The following is a 23334-nucleotide window of genomic DNA, read 5'->3' on the forward strand; positions in this document are numbered from 1 at the left end:
CAGTCTCCTCATCTGTAAATCGGAGAAAGTAATGATACTCCCTCTCGGGGTTGTTGTAAGGACTCAGTGAGCTAATATGTAAAATACTTAGCACAATTCCTGGCACATAGTAAAAGCACACAATCAGTGGTAGTGTTGACAGAAATCATATTTGTAGTAGTGGTTATTATGAATTTTATAGCAGAAATGAGCTAACAGACTAGAGTCAGCTAATGACTAGTTTATTCAACTCACCACGGATTTGTCAGTCATCTCCACCTGATCTCTGGCACCATCTGATAGTTTACCAGTCAAAGCACCTTTGCAGTGTTTGTCCCTCCTTAAATAAACAAGTAAAGAAACAGAGGTCAAATGTGGCTTTCAGGCTCACTTTCACAAGTTTCCGGTCCTTTTTTCCCAGGAGAGAGGTTTCAAAACTTATTTTTCTGTGTGCTTTAGCAGGAACACCTTTCTTCTGAATTGAATGCAGAAGCTCAACAAACCAAATAAAGATGGATCTGCCCTGGTGGGAACCACAATGGGAAATGCAGGATTTCTACTTTGGTGTCTCCTCTCTTGTAAATGAATCCTCTCCACCCTCTTTCTGGGAGGCACCTTCAGAGATCCCTAGATTGTGGGGAAGATTATTTGAAAACCACTATCCCAAGGGTTAAACAAAGATTGATTTGAAGTCGAAGGGTGATTAGTATTTTAACATGTTCAGTGTTCCGTTTAAAATCCTTGTTTTGGGTCCTAAGCTCCCAGCATTTCATAGCACAAAAATTGCTCGAGTCTTTGTACCGTAGGTAGTAGGGGTTTAAAATCCCTGGAATCCCAATATCCTTGGTTTTAGGGTATTATATAGCATAGAATTACAAATCCCTAAATCCCCAGTGGCTTAAAAACCCTAAAACCTTTGGAGCAGTAATTCTTAACTCAGAACGAGCTCCTCTCACATCCCCCTACCTCCCTCTTACTGCGCATGTGCAGTTGGTCAGTGGCAGCCATTTTGTGTCACTTCCCTCCCCGGCCCCTGCCCTGACATGGCTTCCAGTCCTCGTCCCACACATGGTTGCTAAGTGATTGGAGTTCACTGTTCTGACTAATCAGAGCCCAGTGTGAGTTACTTTGTTATGGGCGTACCCAGTACTTGTAGCAACTTCAAATCTGGCACACAAACTCAGGGGCAAAAATCTGCAAAACTCCACGTCCTTCCTCTGGCTCCACACCAGCTGGCCCCTCCTCGTGCTCCCTGCGTCCTTACCCCCACACTGATGCCTCCCGTTTCCCTCACAACCGTAACAACACAGAGAGGGCACATCGGTTGAGTGTGAGGCTTCATTTGAAAGCTGGACCTTGAAGGATGAGCTCAGGTAGAGATGGAGAGAGAAGCAGTCCCAGAAAGAAGTGGCAGTGTGAATTCCTTCATTAAACAAATTTTTATTAAGCACCTGCTCTGTGCCGGGCATTAACATTGTAATGATTAAGAGCATGGGCTTTGGAGGCAGATGTACCTGGGTTCCAATCCCATATCTGCCACTGCTGATTCTATCAATCCACTCCCTTCCGGTGTCAAGGTCAGCCCTCTGCTCTCAGCCCTCTACCTACCATCTCTGTCGTCCTTTATTGTATCACAGACAGACAGACAGACAGACAGACAGACACACACACACACACACACACACACGCTCATTGAAAGAGTTGCCTATTTGCTCCTCAGTCTCTGGGCAAGGAAAGCCCCCTCCCCCACCCCAGTGAGTGTTACCAATCCCCCTCTCCCCCAACTGTACCTGTGTGTTGTCTACTGGGCATTTTGTCTCCTCTCCGCCCCTGGCCCCTGTTGTAAAATGGTGGCCAGTCCTCCTCCCAGTCCAAGCTGTTAGGTGGCCTGAGTTCACTGTTTGGACCTGTCGGGGGCCTGGTGTCGGTTACTAGGTCTTTGGTTTACTCCCCAGCTCGCGAGGCTTGTAGCAACCTCTACGCAAGCACATAAACCCAGGTAGAAAACCTGGCCAAGAGGGAGTCCTCAGGAAGCGGTAGCAGCGCACTCAGCCAGGCACTTGCTACTCAGGTTACATCCACGAGCTCCTCTGGTACTGTGATCGCAGCCATCCTCGGGGAGAGACACAGTTATTATGCCCATTTATGAATGAGGAAAACAAAGAGTTAGGAAGGCTTTTGTCCCTGGGTTTGTGTGCTGGTCTGGAGGTTGCTATGAGCCTGCCCAGCCGGGGGTAAGACTCAGTTACCAAGACCAGGCCCCGGACAGGTCAGAACCCTGAGCACAGGCCACTTATTTTACAACGGGAGACTGAGGCGTGGAGACAAAGTCCCCACCGGATAACCACACAGGCACAGTTGGGGGGGTGGGTGGGTAGGAGGTGGTAACACCCACTGAGCTGAACGAGGGGGACTTTCCTGTCCAGAAGGGTCAAGGCAGCAGGGTGGCTGGGAGGGTGACAGTTACAACAGCTGACAGTGTTTGAGTCCTGACTACAGACTGGGTGCATGGCTACAAACCTTGCCTGGATTAACTGCTTTAGTATGACAACCCTGAGGGACAGGTAAAACTAGGGAAACTAAAGCTTAGAGTGTTTTTTTTTTAACTTGCTCTAAATTACCCAGCTGGTAATTCGTAGCGCCTTCTACCCACCAGGCACTTTACATGTATTGTTTAATCCTCACAACAAGCCTGAGACATAAGTAGTATTGTTATCCCCATTTTATAAATGAGCAAACTGAGGTTCAGAGAGGTGAAGGAATCAGCTCAAGGTCAGACAAAGAATCAATGGCTGAGCCAACATTTGAGAGGTGACAGCATTTGCCCCAGGTTACGCCAGTGATAAGTAGCAGGACTGGAATTCCTGTCTGTCTCATAGCAGAGCCCCAGGGCTTCCAGGAGGTGGAATCCACAGGGCTCGGTGAAGGATGAAATCTGTGGGATGGTGAGGGAGAAAAGGTTTCAGTTCCAGCTGGCTAGAGAGACCCCCCAGGCCAAGGAGAGCTCAGGACTGCTGAAGGGTGTCACAAGGGAGGGCCGTTTGGGGGCCTCCTGCCGGGCAGTGGCAACCTCTCACAGAGCCTGGGCTCTTTGGGGTCCTGGCCTAGCAGTGGCCAGGGGCCGATGAGGGACTTCTGTTCCCACCCCTCAGCGCTGTGCCGCCTCTGAGTGGACTAGCCCTGGCTGGGCAAGCTTCCTTCTGGCTGGACAGTCTGGACCCAGAGGGAGGAACTACCAATTATCCAACTCTCCTGAGATGCACCAGGCACTGAGCTCAGCACCACACACACTCTATCCCGAACAAGGCTCAGCAAACCCCAGGACTGGGGGGAGTGCTGTCCTCATGTTACAGATGGGAAACGGGCTCTGAGAGGTGAAGGCACAGTCAGGAAGTGGGGCAGCTGGGGGAGAGAGTCCCGGCTCTTAACCACTCGGCTCCTCCCACCCTCCACTCCTTCCCACTGAGAGTCCTGTCACAGCAGGGCAGCTTGCCTGCTGTCCCGTGGCCTGCATGGAAGAAAAGCCCTTAAACTGTCATGCAAAGGCACTTCTAGCCCCACCATGGGGGACACCTGGGGACTGGGGCCAAGTATGAATTAAAAGGGATTGAGGGAAAAGCCAAGAGCAACCTGGAGTCAGGGTCTGGGTTCTTCCAGAAGTCTTCCAGCCCTGGGCGAGAACAGCCAGCTCCCACGTCCCCTAGCAATTCAACTGGTGTCCGTTAACGGTAGGGCAGGCAGCGCCCCCTGGTGGCTGAGCTCTGAAATAGGCACAGGATGGGGAGACCCGCACGCCCAGAGGATTCTATGGCCAGCAACTTAGTGCCAGGCAGTTATGGGGACAGGCTCTGGAGTCAGACTCGACCTGGGTTTCAAATACTGGGTCTTTGCTAGCTAAGTGATGGTGGGCAAAATAGTCTCTAAGCCTCGGTTTCTCCATCTATAAGATAGGGATGGTAGTAATAGTAATTTCACAGGATAATTGCTAGGATTAAATGAGATAATACATGTCAAGGACTTAGCAGAGTCCTTGGCACATTACAGATGTGAGATAAAAATGTGTGTGTAGTGTGTGTGCACACGCGTATACATATGTGTGCATATAGTATATAATCATTTTCCTTTTTTTACACAAGCTATCATTTTAGTAGTTACATCTTTGACTCCCTGTAACTTCACTATCTAGCTCTCTGAGGTCCCTGGGGTCCCCAAGCCCACTGTCTTGCCTCAAGGAAGGCACTGTCAATACACCTAAGGCTTGTGGGCGAGACACTGGCTTTTCTCCATGCATAGTTTCAAGAGTCTTGGACTGCACATCCTTGTCCTTCACTGGCCTGTGAATGTTAGTAAGCTTGCTTTGCACATGTGCTGGGCTCTTTCTGTGCTTCAGAGCAGCCTGACCTCTGTGATCGCATTTGAATCTCTCATTACTCCCCAGGAGATAGTCCCATTTTTCAGTGAGGAAATTGAAGATGATGGGAAGAGAAGTCACTTGCTGAAGGTTGCACGGCAAGTCAGTACAGGAGTCAAGACTAGATCCCAGAATCTTGTGTTGAGTCCATTGCCTTCCTACCGGCCCTAGCAATCATCCAGGGCCCTGAGCTCTGGCGGAACATGAAGCACCTATAACGCAGGATGCGGCTTGTTGTTTGGAAGTCACATCACTGCACTCTGACAGTGGGTTTCCTGCTTCTACCGGGGCCAAGGCTGTCTCCCTTGTAAACTGTCAAACTGTGTTCTTTTCCTCAAAGAAATGACAGCAAGTGACTAGGACCGGTGACCCAAGACAGCCACATCTCCAACACATGCCAAGAATGAAATGTCAGATGACAGGTTTGAGGAGAGATGAACATTATCTCCCCAGCCAAGCTGCAGGCACTGCTGAGAAATTAACTGCTGTCCCGTACTCACAGCCAACTTGATTTAGCCATTCTGCTCATGTTGGACGGAGCTGTCAAGGACTCAAAAGGGCAACTCTGCCCTGAGTCAGGATGAAGATTGGGAGGTGTTGATGTGTGTCATCCATGTGGGTCCTGACAGCAGCACCTGTTTGCAGGCACAAAGGGAAGCAGTATGATAATAGTTCTCAGGGTCCCTTGACGTGACTATGGTGGGGAGAGAATGCAGGCTTGGGTGTCAGTACCAGAGGCTGGGCTCCTCCCATTCTGACACACTGGCAACTGCATGAACCCTGCTGAGATAACAAATCACTGAGCCCACAGACCGCCTCCTCAGGCCCTATGTTACACAGAAACCCTGGCAAGCTTGGTTCTGCCGCAAGAGGAATCATGTTACTTCCCCCTGGAGTACAGGATCTCTGGGTGTCACTGAATTTCTCTTTCTGCTGTTACCCGCTCTTCACTCTGTCATCACCATGGCAACGCGAGAGGGAGCCAGCCTGGAAATCAACTCCTCCCCAGCAGACATATGTGGTGTAGCAGCAAGTACACGCTCTCTAATGTGAGGGAAGGAGAACATTTTTAACCCTCTCTCCGTGCTTCAGCCTCGGTCCCTGGTGAAGAGCAAATTCTATCACCTACAATTCTGGTGTTTGATAAACCTCTTTCTGAGACTTTATGGCACATGAATTGCTAATCTGATTGGTCTGAGATGAATTACTAGGCTACATCTTGCCACCGAGCAGGGTCATCATGGTGAAAAGCACCATACATCAGTGACTGTATGTTGTTTTTACCGACTCCGGATGATTAGGTCAGGCTGCATTTGTTCTGAAGACCTTAGCATCTCAGATTCAGCGGGAAAGGAGTAGCTTAAATTGCATTTTCCAATCCATTTGTCAAACCAGAGAACCCGACAACAGAAAGATAGAAAGAGGGGAAGAGGGGTTACCAAGCATATGCTGCGTTCTCGAATCAAGCTGTTGTTAATGACACTTGCTTGCTGTTCTAATCGCTCCCTGTGAATATAGCTTTCTCAGTGGAAAGCCTGGGAGAGAAGAAGGGGGAAGAGTGGGATTCAGGCATGAGAAGACCCCCTTGAACCCACAATACCTAAGAAGGTTTGCCCAGGGTCAGAGTCTCATCCCAGCCTATGTCTACGCTGGACAGAGAGGGTGTATTTGTTCAATTCCCTCACCTTCCCCTGATCTCTGAGGATCTCGGGTCGGGGTGGGAAGGCAAATTCAATTTTAACTCAAATTTCATATTGAGCTTCTAGTTGTGTGTATCTCTTTCACGGACACCCAGAAGTGACGGGATTATGTTGTGAAACTGTGACCCTGGGAGTTTTGCCTTGGGCTAATGGAACATTTCCCCTGCTCAAACAGATCCATGGGACTTTGTTTAATTATCAAACCGCTTTTGGAAAATCAATGACAATTTCCATAGGTAAGAAAGGTTTAAAATAAAAATCCATTCTTTGTAAACTATCAGATTTTATTAATAGTGAATATTTTCTGGGGTGAGGGCAGTGTTGTGGGAAGGAAAGGGGACTGGAATCACGAGACTTCACTCAGGTACTTGTTCAGGTTCTGTCATTTATTGTCTGTAATATGTCGGACAACTGATTTCATTTCCTCATCTTGAAAATGGGGATAGTCCTTAGCCTGTCAACCTCTTAGGTTTGTTGGAAATGAGGTTTGAGTGGGTAGTTAAATGATGAAACCACTCTGAAAATTGTAAAATGTTATATACATTTGGATTTTAATAAGCACTGTGAGAGGAACCTCAGTAGAATAGCCTGCCTTTCGAAATGCAGGCACAAGCCCCTGAAATTTCTGGGAGAAAACCTTGGAGACCTGGCATAAAAGCTGTTCAGGTAAATTACTAGAGGAGCTGAGGCTCGTGGCTTCATTCCTTGAGGGAACTGAAATATTTCCACTTTTTTGTCTGCCCAACTTTCCTGGATACTCCATTCCTAATTACTTGGAGAAGCTGTCCAAGAGGCTTGGTACACAAAATTGTGGATATGGGAGCAGTAGCTTTGCTTGAATTGATAGGAGTGGTGAATTTTGGTAGTTGCCACTGGCAGTGGCTTACAAAATCCTTTGTTCATGCTATTTCTCCATACCTAGGCTGCCCGTGCATTTGAGTAAAATGAACATATTATGCCACTCTGAATGTACTCAGCATGTTAGGAAAATGGATTCCCCCCACCCCACTAGAAACCACTTTAAGGACTCACACTATTTAAATTCCAAAAAGATACCAGAAATTCTTTTTAAATTCTCCAAAATGGTGGGAAAATTTGCAAATAATCTATAAAAGAATGACCACAGGCACAAGAACAACACTAAAAATAGTAGGAGAAATCCCAACTGACTAAAAAGTTTGCTGAAACATAAAAAGTAAAATAAAACCAGAGTCATGGGAATGAAAATAGAATTATTAAAAGTATCACATGGAGAATAATATATGGAGAGTGTGGACTTGTGGAAGGACGTGAACTTGAGTGATCAGCTTCAAGAAAAAGTTAGGAAAAGTCCTGGGGCCAGTGACATGGCAGATGTCCATGTGCTCCTTGATATGGCCTTTCTCTCCTATAACCTCACAAATCTTGAGGAAGAATAAAAAAATCATCATATGCTTTTTGGGTTTTGATTAATTTTAGAAGATGTTGAGCGGGGTGGGGTTTGGGGCCAGGTTCTGATTAGAGGCACCAGAAAGCCTGTTGTGCATTTAGAAACAGAGAAAAATTTCAGAGACACACAAGACAATAGAGACAAAATCACAGAAAGAACTCTGAGTTTCCTGTGATCCTGGAATTGGGGTGCAAGCCAAATATACTAAATCTTTGATGAGGGCTAGGGTAGATATGGTGGCTTGGTGTTCAACTCCATTCCACCTTCATACTAAGGTGTCATCATGTAATGTAGTTGCTAGAAAGTACACACACACACAGACACACACACGTTTTCCAGAATTCCTTGCAGCTGAGATTCTGAATATGATTTAGGTTCAGCTGATCAGATGCACAAGCATGAGATTGGAAAGGTGTAACATGGCTTTGGCTTCATTTCTGCCACCAAACACAGGAGTTGAGATGTGTAGTTATTTTCTGGGAGGGTTAACAGAGGTCCCAGGGGCCAGTCATTAACTACGCGGGAGTCAGCAGGCAGTGCATGTGGCACCTATTTTTGCTGGTGCAAGTTGAACTGTATGTGGCATGTTTCTGCAGCTGGTAGCGGTAGTAATGGCTTCCAGATTGTGGTAATAGTAACAAGGTTCCAGAGCCAGAAATTTCTTGACTATATGGAGATACAGCAATGCTCTTTGATGTCTTGGTTTTGTGTAGCCTTGAGAATCATTCTTGAAAGCTCAACACAGCATGTTTCTTCAGCCCTCCTGAACAATTCTACACACCATTTGATACTCTGTAATAAATTGCTTCCTCCTTAGACTAACTTGAGTGGCTTCTGTCCTCTGAAACTGAACCCTGACCAATGAAGGATGTAGTACCTACCACAAGTGCTCAGAGGTGATAGTGTTTCAAGAAAATGGGAAACTGGAATCGATTAGATAGCCTGATTAGATTTGAAAGCAGTGATAAGTCTGTTAATATTTGAAGATGAGATGCTGGTTGTTGATGACACATAATGGCAAACCAACCGAATTCTTACTGGTGTGCATCTACAATGACGTGCCTACTGAAGGCAAGGCTTGATGGACTAAGTAGCTGCTCCTACAGGTTATTTTGGCAGTAATAATAAACCCAAGAACTATGGAGTAGGATGACTTCAAACTGTGCTCTAGACATTTAAGAAAGTGGCAATCTTAAGATTTAAATTCCCAGCTCAAGAAACAAAACAAGTTTCTATTCTCTTAGCTCTTGTTGACATAGAGCTGTCATAGCTGAAAATTAGTCTTACCTTTTGAGTTTTTGAATTACAATATACATTAAACTCACAGCCTTGTCAGGGGTCACTTTTGTGAAAGTAAGAGCATTTATTTGGTTAGAGTGAGCCCCTCTAGAATAGAAATTAGGCTATTTGGGTGAATTCAGATGACTCTAAGTACTTCACCAATGAGCCTTCTTTGCCTGTGGAAGCATCCCTGGTTTGATGAGGCTGGCCCTGTTTTGCTTGAACGTCCTAAAGTTACTTTGCAAGGAAATGTCAATTTTCCTCATGTGCCATCCCTACTACCTCTCTTTGCTTCCAGACCTATAACTAGAGTTAGATCACAGTATGCTCCAAGGAGACAAATACAAGTCTGAGCTGGAAGGAGGAAACTGAGAAATTTTGCTAGTTTATCATGGCAGAAATTTGGAGAATATGTGTGGGAATGTATTTTGAGGATGCTATACCATGGAAAATGTAACTTTAGATTGAGTTAAATATATCAACACCTGAATACTTACCAGAGATTCTGGATTCAATTACTAGCTTGCACAATTGGAAGTGGTTCTATTTACTTGGTTGATTGAAGTCAAGGCTGAAAGTTAGCCCATATTAAATGAAGTTGATATGCCAGATATCCTTAGTATAATGTAGAGGAAGTACTCCAAAGACTTAAGGAAATAGGAACATTGGAATACATTTATGATACATGACCCACTCATCTACATCCTAACCAAGTCCCCCAATAGGACCTAGGGGATGTTCTCTTCCCCAAGACATGGAAATATACATTGATGAGAGGAGCCCTATTACTCCTGGAACATGCTACAGTGGTAGTCTTCAGTAGACCAGAGATAGCGGTGAGGGATGCTGCCACTGAAAGGAACTTGTTCATTTCAATGAGAACGATGAGATCTTAGAATGGAAGGGACCAAGCAGCAACAGTCAATGACCAGAGACAGGGTTGAGCGTGGGTTGCGTGACGGAAGCATGGCCAGAGAAGTTATCTGAATGTTTTGACCCGCAGAGAAGTTTGGTAATGGCTAATTGTTCTTCAGATCCCTTAGCTGGAATTAGATGAGCAGTCTACTAATTCTTTACTTCGTCTGTATATCCAAAACGTTTCTGTCTGGTAAATAAAGATCTAATTTGAGTAACTATGGTGGAGATTCATGGCCTCTCACCTAAGTCTGCAGACCTGAATCAGTTCACACACCCAGAGGCCCTGGGAGGGAAAGCCAGGTACCATTGAGGAAGAACTCAGCAATACCATAAGCATGTGTTGTAGACTTTCTTCCTAGCTTTCCTCTTTCCTTCTTCTAGTGAGAGGGGCCTGTGGTTGCTTACTGGGGTAGCCAACACTGGGCAACTGGAAACACTCATACTTTCCAGAAATTATTGGATACTGACTCTGAATTCATATTCATCTGGGGCTGGTGGCAAGGAGGTTGGGTGGGGGGAGCATTTAGAACACAACGGTCATCCACTGGTCAGAGTCAGGGCTTATGGAGTTAAGAAACATAATTTTATCCTGAATCCATTTGCACTAGGTTCAGTGGATCTGCAAATGCATTATACGGTTCTTAGTTTATGAATGAACATTTGAAACAGCATTACTCAGCAACTGGCAGATCTATCACATTTGCTCCCTGACCAGTACAGTAAGGGTTATTTATGGTAGAAAAGGCCAAGTAGAATTCAGTGTACCTGTCAATACTGTATCCCAAGGGGAAATCACAGAGATGAATGCCCACCAAAGAGCTGAAGGATGTGTGTGTGTATGGGAGGTGGGAGGTGATTTCTATTACATCCTCATTTTAACTTGCCTGTCTGACCTGTGCCAAGTATGCAGGTCTTGGACAATGATAGGTGATAATCAAAATTTAATAATTAATAGCAAACAGGATTTTTTTTAAAGCTAGATAAATCATAAGAAACTATAGAACACTAGAAACACAAAGATCTTAAAAGCAGCCACAAAGAATAAGACATTACCTGCAAAGGAAGACAAGTCGAATTAGAAGCTAGGAAATCTACTGCTTGGTGCTTCTGGGAAGGGGAAAAAGATGTAGTTCTGATGACAGAAATGGAAGCTGCAGTATAATGTGAGATTAAGGATACAATGCCCTTCTGCCAGTGATTGTAAGCCTAGGAATATAGCTACCAGGATAATCTGCTTGCCTTGCCTCGAGGGATTGTGGCCGGGCTCCCAGTGTCACATGTTATCAATCTTACTTTAGATAGCCAAAGAAATGGATTCTGGCTGGCAAAGCAGAAAAAGACTTTATTGAACTGTTGGGCTCACAGATCCATGAAGCTCCTCCCACCCAAAAAAGGAGGATGTAGTCTGGGCATCCAAAGGTACTTTTAAGTCCTACTTCAGAACCAAAGTGTTGATGTGAAGATGCCACCCCTGCCACCAGAATGCATTCTCCATTTTCCCTCCTGCTCTGCTATATATTGAGAAATTCCAGGCAGAAACATCTGATTGACCAATCCTTGGTCATGTTGCTACCAGGGGTGGAGATTCTGGGAAAGCAAACATCTGGTCTTTTGTATGATGGGCAGAAAACTGATGATTGGTTGTTAGGGTTGGGGAGAGAGTGTCACTGTGAAGGGATGGCATGAGAGGTTTTTGGGTGATGGAACTGTTCTGTATTCTAATTGTGGTGATGGTTAGAGGAATATACACCCATGTTCAAAATTCACAGATGTGTACACCAAAAAGAAGTTAATTTATTGAATGATAATTTATAACCACCCCCCAAAAAACACCACTCATGGCCTCATGACCAGTTGAAGAAATGAGGGCTATAGTAGCTACTCATAGTTTCTCCCTTTCTCTTTTAGGTACATAATTATATAAAATTGATTTATGTGACAGATGACTGGATTAAGAAGTTGTGGTATATATATGCAATGGAATACTACTCAGCCATAAAAAAGCCATTTGCAGCAGCATGAATGGACCTGGAGATCATCATTCTAAGTGAAGTAAGCCAGAAAGAGAAAGAAAAATACCATATGATATCACTTATATGTGGAATCTAAAGTAAAGACACAAGTGAACTTACTTACAAAACAGAAACAGACTCACAGACATAGAAAACAAACTTACGGTTACCAGGGGGGAAAGATGGTGGGAAGGGTGGGAAGGGATAAATTGGGAATTCGAGATTTGCAGATACTCACTACTATATATAAAATAGATAAAGAACAAGTTTCTTCTGTATCACACAAAGAATTCAATATCTTGTAGTAAGCTATAATGGAAAAGAATATGAGACCCAGTATCTGTATGTATATGTATGACTGAAACATTATGCTGTACACCAGAAATTGACACATTGTAAACTGACTGGACTTCAATAAAAATTTTTAAAAATAAGAAATCAGAAAAAAATAAACCATTTATGCCCTTTTCCTCTACAATTTTATATAAGGTGAGTAGATGATAATTAACTTTTTTTCAGTCCACATGTTACAGAATATCAAGATGGGATTGAGACTGAGTTAGGATGGACGAATGGACATTACCCCCTCGATTGATTCAAGTAACCAACAGAAACTTGGGTTTTCCCTTAGGAGTGAGGATTTGTGCATTTTTGTTGGTATGAAGGAGATTTGTCATGATAGGCAGCAGCATGCTATTAACACTATTAGCCGTTATATAGAAGTATGGGAAGAAGGGGGTGCTGCATGGGAAAAGAGGTGGATACATAGGTAGGTGCTTGTGGTCGACAGACTCTACTGTGCACACCTGTAATCCCTGCCTCCTGATGTTCATGCCCTTGTGTAAGTCTCTCCCCTTGAAAGTGGGCGGGACCTGTGACTTGCCTTTAACCAACAGATTACAGCAAAGGGGATATGTCACCACTGTTAGATTATAAGACACTGTCCTGCTGGTAGAATATATATTATGTATATAAGAAATTATATATACACACACACACACATAATACATATATACATAATGTATATAAGACACTGTCCTGCTGGTAGGCTTGCTTTAGAGACTCTCCTTGCTGGATTGATGAAGGAAGTGGCCATTTGGGGGAAGCCCACATGGCAAGGCTGGGTAGCCTGAAGAAGCTGAGGGCAGTTGCGGGGAGCCTAGCAAAGCCTCTAGGAACTTGGGGGGGGGGGCATTAGCCGACTATCTGGAAGAAGGTGGGGCCTCAGGACCTATAACTATATGGAAATGAATTCTACCAACAGCCTAAGTGAGCTCCGAAGTGGATCCTTTCCCAATTAAGCCTCCACATGAGAGCCAGCTTAGTTGACACCCTGGTTTTGCAGCCTTGTGAGATCCTAAGCAGAGGACACAGCTAAGCTGAGCCCAGAGTCCTGACCCATTGAAATGGTGAGAGAATGGGTGAGATGATTGAAATGGTGATCATTTGTTGCAGAGCAATAGAAATCAAATACGTTGCTCAGTGTTCATTCCAGCCTCTCAGCGTGCCATCCTGTACTGCAGAGGCTAAAAAGCAAAGAGCACGTTTCCCAGATTCCCTTGCAACTAGGATTCTGGATATATTATGGGCCAGCCAGATGCACACTCATGAGACTTAAATGGCAGAAGGGAAATGGAGGCTATGCTTATGCCATTTCTGCTGGTAAACGTGGTTGTGAAGATGTCTGGTTGTTCTACTGCAATATAGTCACTAGACTGTGGGTGCTGAGAGGCAGGATACTTGGCATCTATTTTGCTGGTATAAATCATAGCAGGTGGAGGGTACTTCTGGAGATAGCAGCTGTAGTGTTGGCTTTTCATCATGGCAGTAGAAGCAGCAGTTTCCTGATTGCAGAAGAATTAGCAACTCCCTTGGTGGCCTGGTTCTGTGGTATAGCTTTGGAAGTTGTTCTCAAAAGCTCAATTTAGAGTCAGTCCTCTTGATAATTCTGTAAGCCACTTTATGTCTGGCAATAAATCTTGTCCTGCCTAAACTAATCATGGTGAATTCTGTTCTCTGCAACTGAACCTTAACTAACACAGGAGGGAAGTCCTTAAGGGGTAACTGAGTTAAGTAGAAATAAAAAGATGTCATCATAATGATAGTAAGATCTTTAAGTAAGCCATTTTTCATGTTTATTATAACAGATTTGTAACATTTATTTTTATAAAGACAAGTAAAGCCACCTCATAACATTTAATGTATAAGGTATAATGCACTGGTTCAGTGTGACACAACTATGTAAAATTTTAAATATTAAGAACAACTCATTTGCTTAACAAGGTAGCAACTACAAAACTATGTGTTCAGCTTATTTCTCCTTCAGACTCAGAAAATAAATGTCTCTTTAACTTGCATTTATAATCTTTCTGCAACTCAAAAATCTCTTTAGGTATTCAATTTTAATTAATCTAGGCTAAAATACAATACTAAGTAATCTTCAATATTTTGATTTTAAAGTCATATCAAACATTAACATATGATCTTAAGAAAGTATCATTTTTGTAAATACAATTGATAAATATTCAACAAAGTATGTGCAATAGTGCCTCTGTATATAAGCATAGAACCTTGGGTTTTTAGAGCTACTGTAGTGTAATTGAACAATCACTGCTTAATAGCTGATGTGTGATAGTTCACATATAAACTGCTCACTCTAAAATGTGTACATGTTTCAGGCAAATCATTTCTGAGAAAAGGCACAGATGCTTATTTACCAACTATCTCTTTAAGTGGTAATTTCCTTGAAAAGATGAGGTTGACAAAATAATTTTAAAGACACCACTAGTAAGTGTTTGGCCAAGCCCAATTTGTAAAATTTTCAAAAAGTCAACTTGAAAATTTTTGAATCTCTCTGAAAATCTCTCTTGAAAATATTCTTGAATATTCCGTGCTGATGAGGCCCTCTGTGTTAGGCCCTGTTCATGGTGGAATCTTGCCAAAGGCTCACTATACCAATTCTTTTCCAAAAACGGAGACTTCTTGGGTCATTCTAAAGGATGTCTGCCCTTTCACTGTTTCAAATCTGAAAAGACAAAAGGCTTTAAAACCAAAGTCTTTTTTTGAAGAAAGAAGTTCCAGTAGATGGCTTCTTCCCATAATTTCCTAAGTCAACTGATTAATAAATTGCTCTTGTCAGAAACAGCACAGAAGATTGGACGAGTGTGTGTGTGTTTTCTTTAAAGTGCTAACAAAGCCCATTATCTCTAAATGAACTTTCATCGTAATGACTGAAATATAAGCAGCATAAAGTATATAGAAATTAGACATCTAAATCAGATTGATCACAACTGTTTAGACAGATGCCGGAAACTCTATACATCATCTTAATGATCATTACACACAAGTACAGGCACAACTTGGATGTTGCAGGTTCAGTTCTGGATCACCTCAATAAAAGCGAGTACTGCAATACAGCGAGTCACATGAATTTTCTGGTTTCCCAGGGCATATAAAAATTACGTTTGACACTACAGTGTAGTGTATTAAGTGTGGCAATACCATTATGTTTAACAAAACAATGCACATACCTTAATTAAAACTGCTGTATTACTAAAAAGTGCTAAACATCACCTGAGCCCTCAGTGAGTCTAACAGTAACATCACAGATCACTGATCACAGACCATCGTAACAAATATAATAATAATGAAAAAGTTTCCAACATTGCAAGAATTAACAAAATGTGACAGATGCAAAGTGAGCAAATGCTATTGGAAAATTGGCACTGATAGACTTGCTCAATGCAGGGTTGCCATGAGCCTTCAGTTTTCAATAAAACTAGTATCTGTGAAAAGCAATAAAGCAAGGTGCGATAAAACGATGTATGCCTGTATCCTTTATGAATTTGCCAGACTGATACAATCATTCAGTCTCTCTAATGTAACTTAAAATACGACTGGTGAGAATCCCAAATCTGAAACTAGAACCAAAGCAGTCACAAGTACTCTTAGACAAATGCCACAAACAGCAGTGCTCAGAATTTCAAGTAATTTTTCAGTCTAATGAGAGATCTTATACACAGTTAATTGTACTGTGCATTAACCCTTCTGAACTGGCTGGCTTTAGACAGCTCCAATCCAAATCCAATATTGTTCTTCCTTATATCAGCCCAGAGTTTTGAGTTCTTTATTTTCATCAGTAACAGAGCTAGAAGTGTGAGTCAGCAGCTTCTGAACTGCTCAGGTAGGGAGAATGTAGAAGTTACTGAAAAACCATTTATTATCAGAAGACTGAAAGAGATTAACTTTAAAAAGTTAATATTATTTCAGTTAGATAACTTGAAAATGAGATTCCCATATGGCAATCTTCTAGATAATTGATTAAGGCTATAGATCTAAGAGCCTGCTTTCTAAAGCATTCTAACAGAACTGGGGCAATTTGGAAAGTAGGATTTATCAATATGACAAGTCAGCATCACTAATACACAAACATAACACCACATTTTCAAAAATCATTAGTAATTCATATGTAAAAAGCAGCACAAACTAGTGATTTCCTTACTAAAAGTGGGGTGGTGGTGCCCTCTGGTGGCAATATTTAGCATACTCCCCGATATTGCTCATCTTGTGAAATATAAAAAGTATATTTGTATTAGAGAATATCAAAATTGAATATTACCACAAAGGAATGAATCATTGTGCTTCCAAGTATCTTTTTTTTAAAACTTCAGACACATTGGTAACAAGATAAATCCTTGATCTCTACTCCCAGGAATCAAGCTGACAGCTACAAGAACCTTGGTAAACTTGTCTATAATAGGCAATTCCTGTTAAGAGACTTACATCTTGGTTCTAGAACTTAGTTGAGAGGTTTTTGCATTTTCTAGTTTGGCTTTTACATCTATGGGTTTCTCAAAAAACTTTACCAATGCTGGTTCATTCAACAAAGATGCAAGAATCTGTTCAAATGCAAATGACCACTGAGGGTCTTCCCTGAGAGAGAAGGGCTCTTTCTCCAAGTGGCTCTCTGTTTGTCCCTCACTGGATCCTCTGGAAGCACCCACTGCACTAGAGAATCCTTTGGCTGATGACTGAGGGCTTTGTAGTTTCCTTCCCACTTCTTCCATCCTGAGCAAAAGGCTGGTTACAACAGCAATGGCCTGATACAATGACTCTTCGTCAGGGTCCTCATGAAATAAGTTATATAGAGTCTTTGAAAACTGGATAAATTGTGACTAGAAGACACAAGTTAGAAAAATCACACTTGATATTAGATTTAGCAAATATAAAGAGAACTTAGAAGTGAATAGTCTTCTATTAAGAATTTGTACCGTATAACCTTCACCACAGAAGTTATAAGAACTGATGATTAATCCCCAAATAAATCTTGGTTCTAGAAAGATGGGTATGAACCATGAAAGGAAATTCCACTAAGCCTTCTCATTTACTGCCTAATAATAGAAAATCATATACATATATTATATATATAATAATTCCTGGACAATATCTGCCAACATTCCTTCAATGTTAAGTGGTATTTCTGACTAGGCAAAGTCTCACATTTCCTTACATGGAAATCATTCATTCATTAACCAATCTTACTGAACAGATTGGGAATGAGTTCCCCTGATCTCCCCAAAAAGATAGAGTGGGCAGCACAATTAGGATGACTTAAATTTAAGGAAGAATGTTTGGGGACCTACCTAGTAGTACAAGGTAGCTCTAAGGAAGGAGCCCATTTGGCCATGTTTCTCTTTAAAGGCTAAGGTGAAGCCCAAGTAGAGAAATAAACTGGACTGTCTGCTAGTTGACCCTAGATATTTCTAGAAGCTATTTGTCAATTAAGAAAAACAATTATTCCAACACAAAAGTCCTATAAACCAATCATCCTACTAGAAAAGTTTATCTATAAATAAAAAGCAAATAAAAAGGTATAAAAATATATGGTACCAAACTTTTAAGTTTTATTTATCTTTCTTCCTTAGTCTGTAGTACTGTTTGTTTATTAGAAATTTAGAATAAATATATCATGTTGATTAATTTTTTAAAAAAGTACTTACTCAACTATCAAATTAGCCCATTGAGAAAAACTAAATTATTTCATATTTCTCATTTTGGTAAAGTTGTGGGAATCCTCAGTATCTACACCAAAAGATTTTAATTAAAAAATTTAATTTAAAAACCTGTTTTGAAACTCTAGATGCATTTGTGTTTAAAGAAGAAAATAATTTAAAAATTTACTCCCATTCTTTTATGCTCATATGAAACTTACAGAGAGAATACAAAAATTATTTATTTTTATAATAGCATGTTAGCTATTTTATTTTAGATCTGGATACACCCACATTCATTAAAAAAAATCTCACAAGAAAACCAGGATTTTTCTTTGAAAATACTATACCTGATTCATTCTTGGTAAATCCTTAATGTTGTCTTCTTTTTTTAAAAGCTCATCTTGCCACTGACTTAGATATGCTTGAATATCAACTTTTCCTTTTCCTGAATGAGGGGAATAAAACCATTTCATAATGAAAATTCAACTATATTTTCCTAATACCCGAAAAGAACAATTATGATTGAAAGATATTTCATTGAGATATAAAACTCTACTTTTGTTTTACTCCAGAATTTGATCTGACTAAACCTTTTATTTCACTCACTGTCTCTCAAAATACATACTCCACTTCCATTCAACCAAAACCTACTTTTGAAAGGTTGGGGACTAGGGAAGATGTGAGTAGAGAGGGAGAAGAATACATTTTAGATTAAACAGTACACCCTGGCTTGATGATGTAAAGCTCATGTAGACTTTCTCATGCATCCCACTAAGTTTAAAATAGGTTCTATATGATGTTCTTAATATGCAGATACCAAAGTGGTCTATGGTGGCTCTTTTTCAAAAATTCAAAACAGTACTTATTCATTCATTCCTTTGAATAGTTTAATTATAATGTTATTAATGTGACTTTATTACTAATAATTTAGATCTCTTGAAAAACTAGGATATACTGAACAACCTGGTGAAGCTGGCATATTCAGCAATTCCTTATTTTTAACTAAATATTACTCAAAAACACAGGAAGAATGATGGACTTTTGGAGAACAATCTGACAGCCTCTATCAAAATATTAAATGTGCACATTCTTTGTGACCCAGCATTCTCATACCTCTATTAATTTATCTTATCCTAAAGAAACAGGTGCAAAAGTATCCTAAAATGTAAGTATAAAAATGTTTGTTGGACCATAGATTGCAGTATAATTAATTGGAAACAACCTAAATGTTCATCAATATTGAGCTAGTTACTGAAATAATTGATGGTACAACCAAATAGTGGAATACTCTGTACCCATCAAAAAGACAGATCCAAATGTACTGACATGAAAAGATGTTCATGATATACCATAAAATCAAAAGAGCAAACTGCAGAAGAGTATTTATGAAATGTTTCTTTTTTTTAAAAAAGAGAGATGTCTATTTATATTTGTTTATACATAGAAACAGGTCTAGAAAAATTATAGACCAAAATGTTTTCATGTTTACTTCAGGGTGAGGTTGGGGGGGCGGGTATGAGGATTTCAGTACATTTAAATTTCTTTTATAAAGATTATCTATTACTTATGTAATTAAAGTAAATATTTTCAGAATAATAAAATTAAATTAATATGGGTCATATACTATTATATTTTCTATAACTTCTAAGACTATCAAGAGAAGAAAGAATAAATTGTGAAACTAACACAAAGGAACTGAAAAAGCTCTCAGGACAAATCAATAGACTTTAAAGGAAATCCATGTTTCCCTTTTGTGTAGTTAACACTATTTACAAAAACAGTAACTTAAACTAAGTAACTCCTAGATCATATACCTTTTTCAGGGCTTTTTTTTACTGATTCTGCTTCCTTCTCCTTTGCAGGCTTGGAAACTAGAGGAAAAGAGGACAATCACATTTTGTAAAATATTTAACAAATACCTTTTGAAAATAAAATAATATTTTATATAAAGACTTACAAGCACGTGTTATTTTCTTCAATTCAGCAAACCAATTATAGCTAATCTGACCTCCTATCATTAGAAGACAAAGTATTAAGAACTTTTACAAGAACACTGAGGAAAAATCCGTATGAAAAAAAATCTTAGAAGGAAATATATCAAATATTTATTGGTATACATTAATAAATAAATACAATTTATTTCTAGGTGGTATGTGGTATTTTCTTCCTTATGATTTTCTTCAAATTAAATTGTATTGCTTCAGTGGGGAGGGTATAGTTCAAGTGGTAGAGCGCACGCTTAGCATGCATGAGGTCCTGGGTTCAATCCCTATTACCACCATTTAAAAAAAAGAATAAAAAAATTGTATTAATTCTATTACTAGGATAAAAACATACTGGAAGTCAAAAGCCTGAGCTACTAGTCCTGACTGTGGTAAAACCTCACTGAAAAATCTTGCACAAGTCATGTCTCCTTTCTGGGCCTCAAGTGCCCTCTACATAATTAAGGGACTTGACTAGATGATTGGTAAAGGTCTCTTTGAACTTAATGTTCAAACACTAACACAGAGTAATCATAAACATACATTAAAAAAGATATCCTTCTAAAGACATTCATATTTATGAAAAAGGAGCAAGAGACACAAAAATAAGCTTGTAATACTTCTCAATTATGTCTTGAGACAGACTCATCCCTGTCTCCCACACCTACAGTGATTTATATTAAGGATTCACTGTTTGAATAATAGCTATGACCTTCAATCATCAAAGATTCTATTGTCTTCATTGCATTTTAACAAAGCATGAAAAACAGTCTGATACATTTTAGAAATTTATGCTACAAAAGTAGAAATAAAATGCATTTTCTTTCTAATTCTCCAATAAGTAAGAAATTCCATAAATCACAACCCAAAATGTAGTTTAGTTAACCAGTCAAATATTCATGGCATACTTACCATGCATTTAGGGCTGGGCTAAGTGCTATGACAGCACAAAAGAAGTATAAGGTATAATTAACCCAAATTTTACTAGTGGTAGCTGGGTAAAGAATATTTAAGCCAGGAAGATCTCTGAGAGACTAGCCATCACAACAGATACATTTTAAACAGATATTTACCATGGAGCTGACTGAAATAAAGTAATTCTTCCTTGGAAAGTTCATCACACTTTGAGGGGTCCTTAGACTTGACTTCAGTATAAGCTGAAAACAGATAACCCAAATCACATTTATAACAATAAGAGACAGAAACAAGCCCTATAATGGGTCGATTAAATCTGGGGGCAGAGAATTAAACAAAGGGTCCCTGTAAAAGAAAGACATATGTGAAGAAATGTGGAAGTGGTACAACTATACTGTATAGCAAATAACAAGGAGTATTTGAGCACTTTGAGTTCTATTATTTCTCCAAATTACTTGATTTTTAAATAGTTTTTCAAGAGCCATTACAAGTTGAAATAAAAAAAATCTGGCATTTGGAAATCTCTGAAAACGTGGCCTCAGTCATTTGAAAACATCTTTAGTAATAAAGAAAACATGAAGTTGACTGCTCTAACAGTGTTTTTCTATTTTTGATCCTTCTACGGAAAGTATATTCATTCCACGGCAATATCAGACATTCTAATGACAATTTGACTTGACAATGCAAAGTTCTTCATAATTAAATTTTTTGGTTTGTCCTTTGTTTTTAATGCTGTTTGTGATTTGAGTTTGTGAAGGGCTAAAGACGGCTTTTAGATTTTTGGTCTGGTAAAGAATAGTTCCCAGCTATCCTTGGAAGATTCTAAAAGAGAACCCACATGTAGTTTTATACAAATTATGAGGTGTTTTGTTGTTGTTGTTTTGGTGAATTACCCTATCTAAGCTAAAAGGTACTTTTGCAATGTTCCTTTAAAGCCTAAGACTGTTTTCCCAAAATATGGATTGGTCTGGGAAAGGCAGCCAAGGCAGCCTCTTAACGTCAGAGGGAAACAAAGTGGAAGGCTGTGGTAACATTAAAGCAGTATGGCAGTGTGATTGAAAAACGTTGATCGCCATATCAGTAAACAAAGATGTTGCAGTCATCAAGCCATCACACTGCAGCCGCCCTGACGGTAAGCCCTGAGGGAATACAGGGTGGGAGGCACAGGATACTGGCCTTAGATAGCAAAGGAATGATTTCAACTAGCCTAGACTCTTGCATTTTCCCATACAGGGAAAAGCGCTAAGTCATTAACTTGAGATGTCCAGTTCTCTTTAATTACCAGTGATCTTTTGATGTTCTGACTACCTGGTCTTTGTGGCAAAAACTCCTATATATCCTGGCTCCTCCCCTACCTCTTCGGAGCAGTCTCTAAGAGTGATCTGAGAGGCCACCTCCCAGGCATGAAGTCCTCAGAAAGTCTGCTGAATAAAACACAACTCTCAACTTTTAAGTTGTGGATTTTGTTTTTTCAGTCGATAGTAGAATAGAAAGAAAGAAATCTGAACTTGGAGTCAGACCTCAGTTTGAATCCCAGGTACACAATTTATTAGCTATGTAATCTTCAGCAATTAATTTAATCTTTCAGACTCTTAGTTTCTTTATTGTCAAAATTCAAAGAATAATACCACCTTTCAAGGGTATCAGGAGAATGAAATAAAAGAATGCATGTAAAGCAAATGCCTCGACAGAGCAAGTGCTCAATAAATGTTAGCTTTTATTGTTTCCTTTTCCAAATTTTTAATATCCCTGCTGCCTGGTCTCATTTTTCTGAATAATTTGTAGCACTTCACAAGTTCGGCAGTTTGTCTAAAGTTAAATTCTACTCTCAAATGACAACAACAATAATAAAGATTCAACATTATACCAATATTCAAATAATAGATAGTTCTTATACACAAACTATTTATCATTAAATTGACTGACCACTAACAGGAAGGAAACTTGTCGAACCAATCTGTTGTACAGAATCTCTTCCACAGGTTTCAGCACAACTATTTATCAGCAAAAATATTGGTAATATGATTCATGGGCCAAAATGAAGCAATGATCTTATATCATTTGGAAAATTACGTTATTTGTTAAAATGGAATGATACCTGTAATTATACTGGTTAAAATGGAGTCAATTCCTGTACATGACAAACAACTGTTAAACTCTTACCTGGAGGAATATGCAGCTTAAAAAGCAACTTAAGCTTCTCAGTAAAACTTCCATTGTACATTATGTCTGTTCAATAAAATTAAATTGCAAATAATCACATATCCAAAGAACATTCAATCAATTCCAGCAACATAGATTAATTAAGATACAGACACTAGCCAGGGGTTAGAATTCAGTTACTTAAGCTAACAGTTGAACAACTACCCCTCAGCCAGATTCTTTCCTTGAAGTATGTAAGCAAAATACCCTTTATCAGAGGGAAAAAATTAAATGGTCTCCTGCTGAACTCTCCCACAACCTCAACCTAAAATTAATTTTTTTCTTTTGACTGAGGCCTTATGTTTCATTTGAAGAGAGAACTCCTCTTCAAGGGGCAATCCCTGATAAGAAAGCATGCTAGGGTGTCTGGAAAGGCAAAGGAATGATATAACTGGTGGACTATCTACAGGAACAGAATGTTCCTTGAGTATTTCTCTACCACTCTTCTAGGCCATGTGGTTGGATTTTTACTGAGCGGTAATGTGCGCAAGTGTGGGAAAATCAGGACATTC

General features: G+C 40.2%; 1 protein-coding gene across 1 annotated transcript in view; it reads right to left on the reverse strand.

Annotated features, from left to right (window-relative positions):
• Positions 1–13848: 13848 nt before the first annotated feature.
• Positions 13849–23334, reverse strand: part of TBC1D8B (TBC1 domain family member 8B) — a 41435-nt gene continuing 31949 nt past the window's right edge. Inside the window, exons 16-20 of the mRNA XM_014567181.2 lie at positions 22784–22849; positions 20779–20862; positions 19538–19594; positions 18071–18168; positions 13849–16904 (exon numbers count right to left, since the gene is read on the reverse strand). Coding sequence (XP_014422667.2) covers positions 16509–16904; positions 18071–18168; positions 19538–19594; positions 20779–20862; positions 22784–22849 — 701 coding nt within the window. The 3' untranslated portion in view covers positions 13849–16508. The remainder of the gene's footprint in view (positions 16905–18070; positions 18169–19537; positions 19595–20778; positions 20863–22783; positions 22850–23334) is intronic.

The sequence above is a fragment of the Camelus ferus genome, chromosome X (genome assembly GCF_009834535.1).
Source record: "Camelus ferus isolate YT-003-E chromosome X, BCGSAC_Cfer_1.0, whole genome shotgun sequence".
NCBI lineage: Eukaryota > Metazoa > Chordata > Mammalia > Artiodactyla > Camelidae > Camelus > Camelus ferus.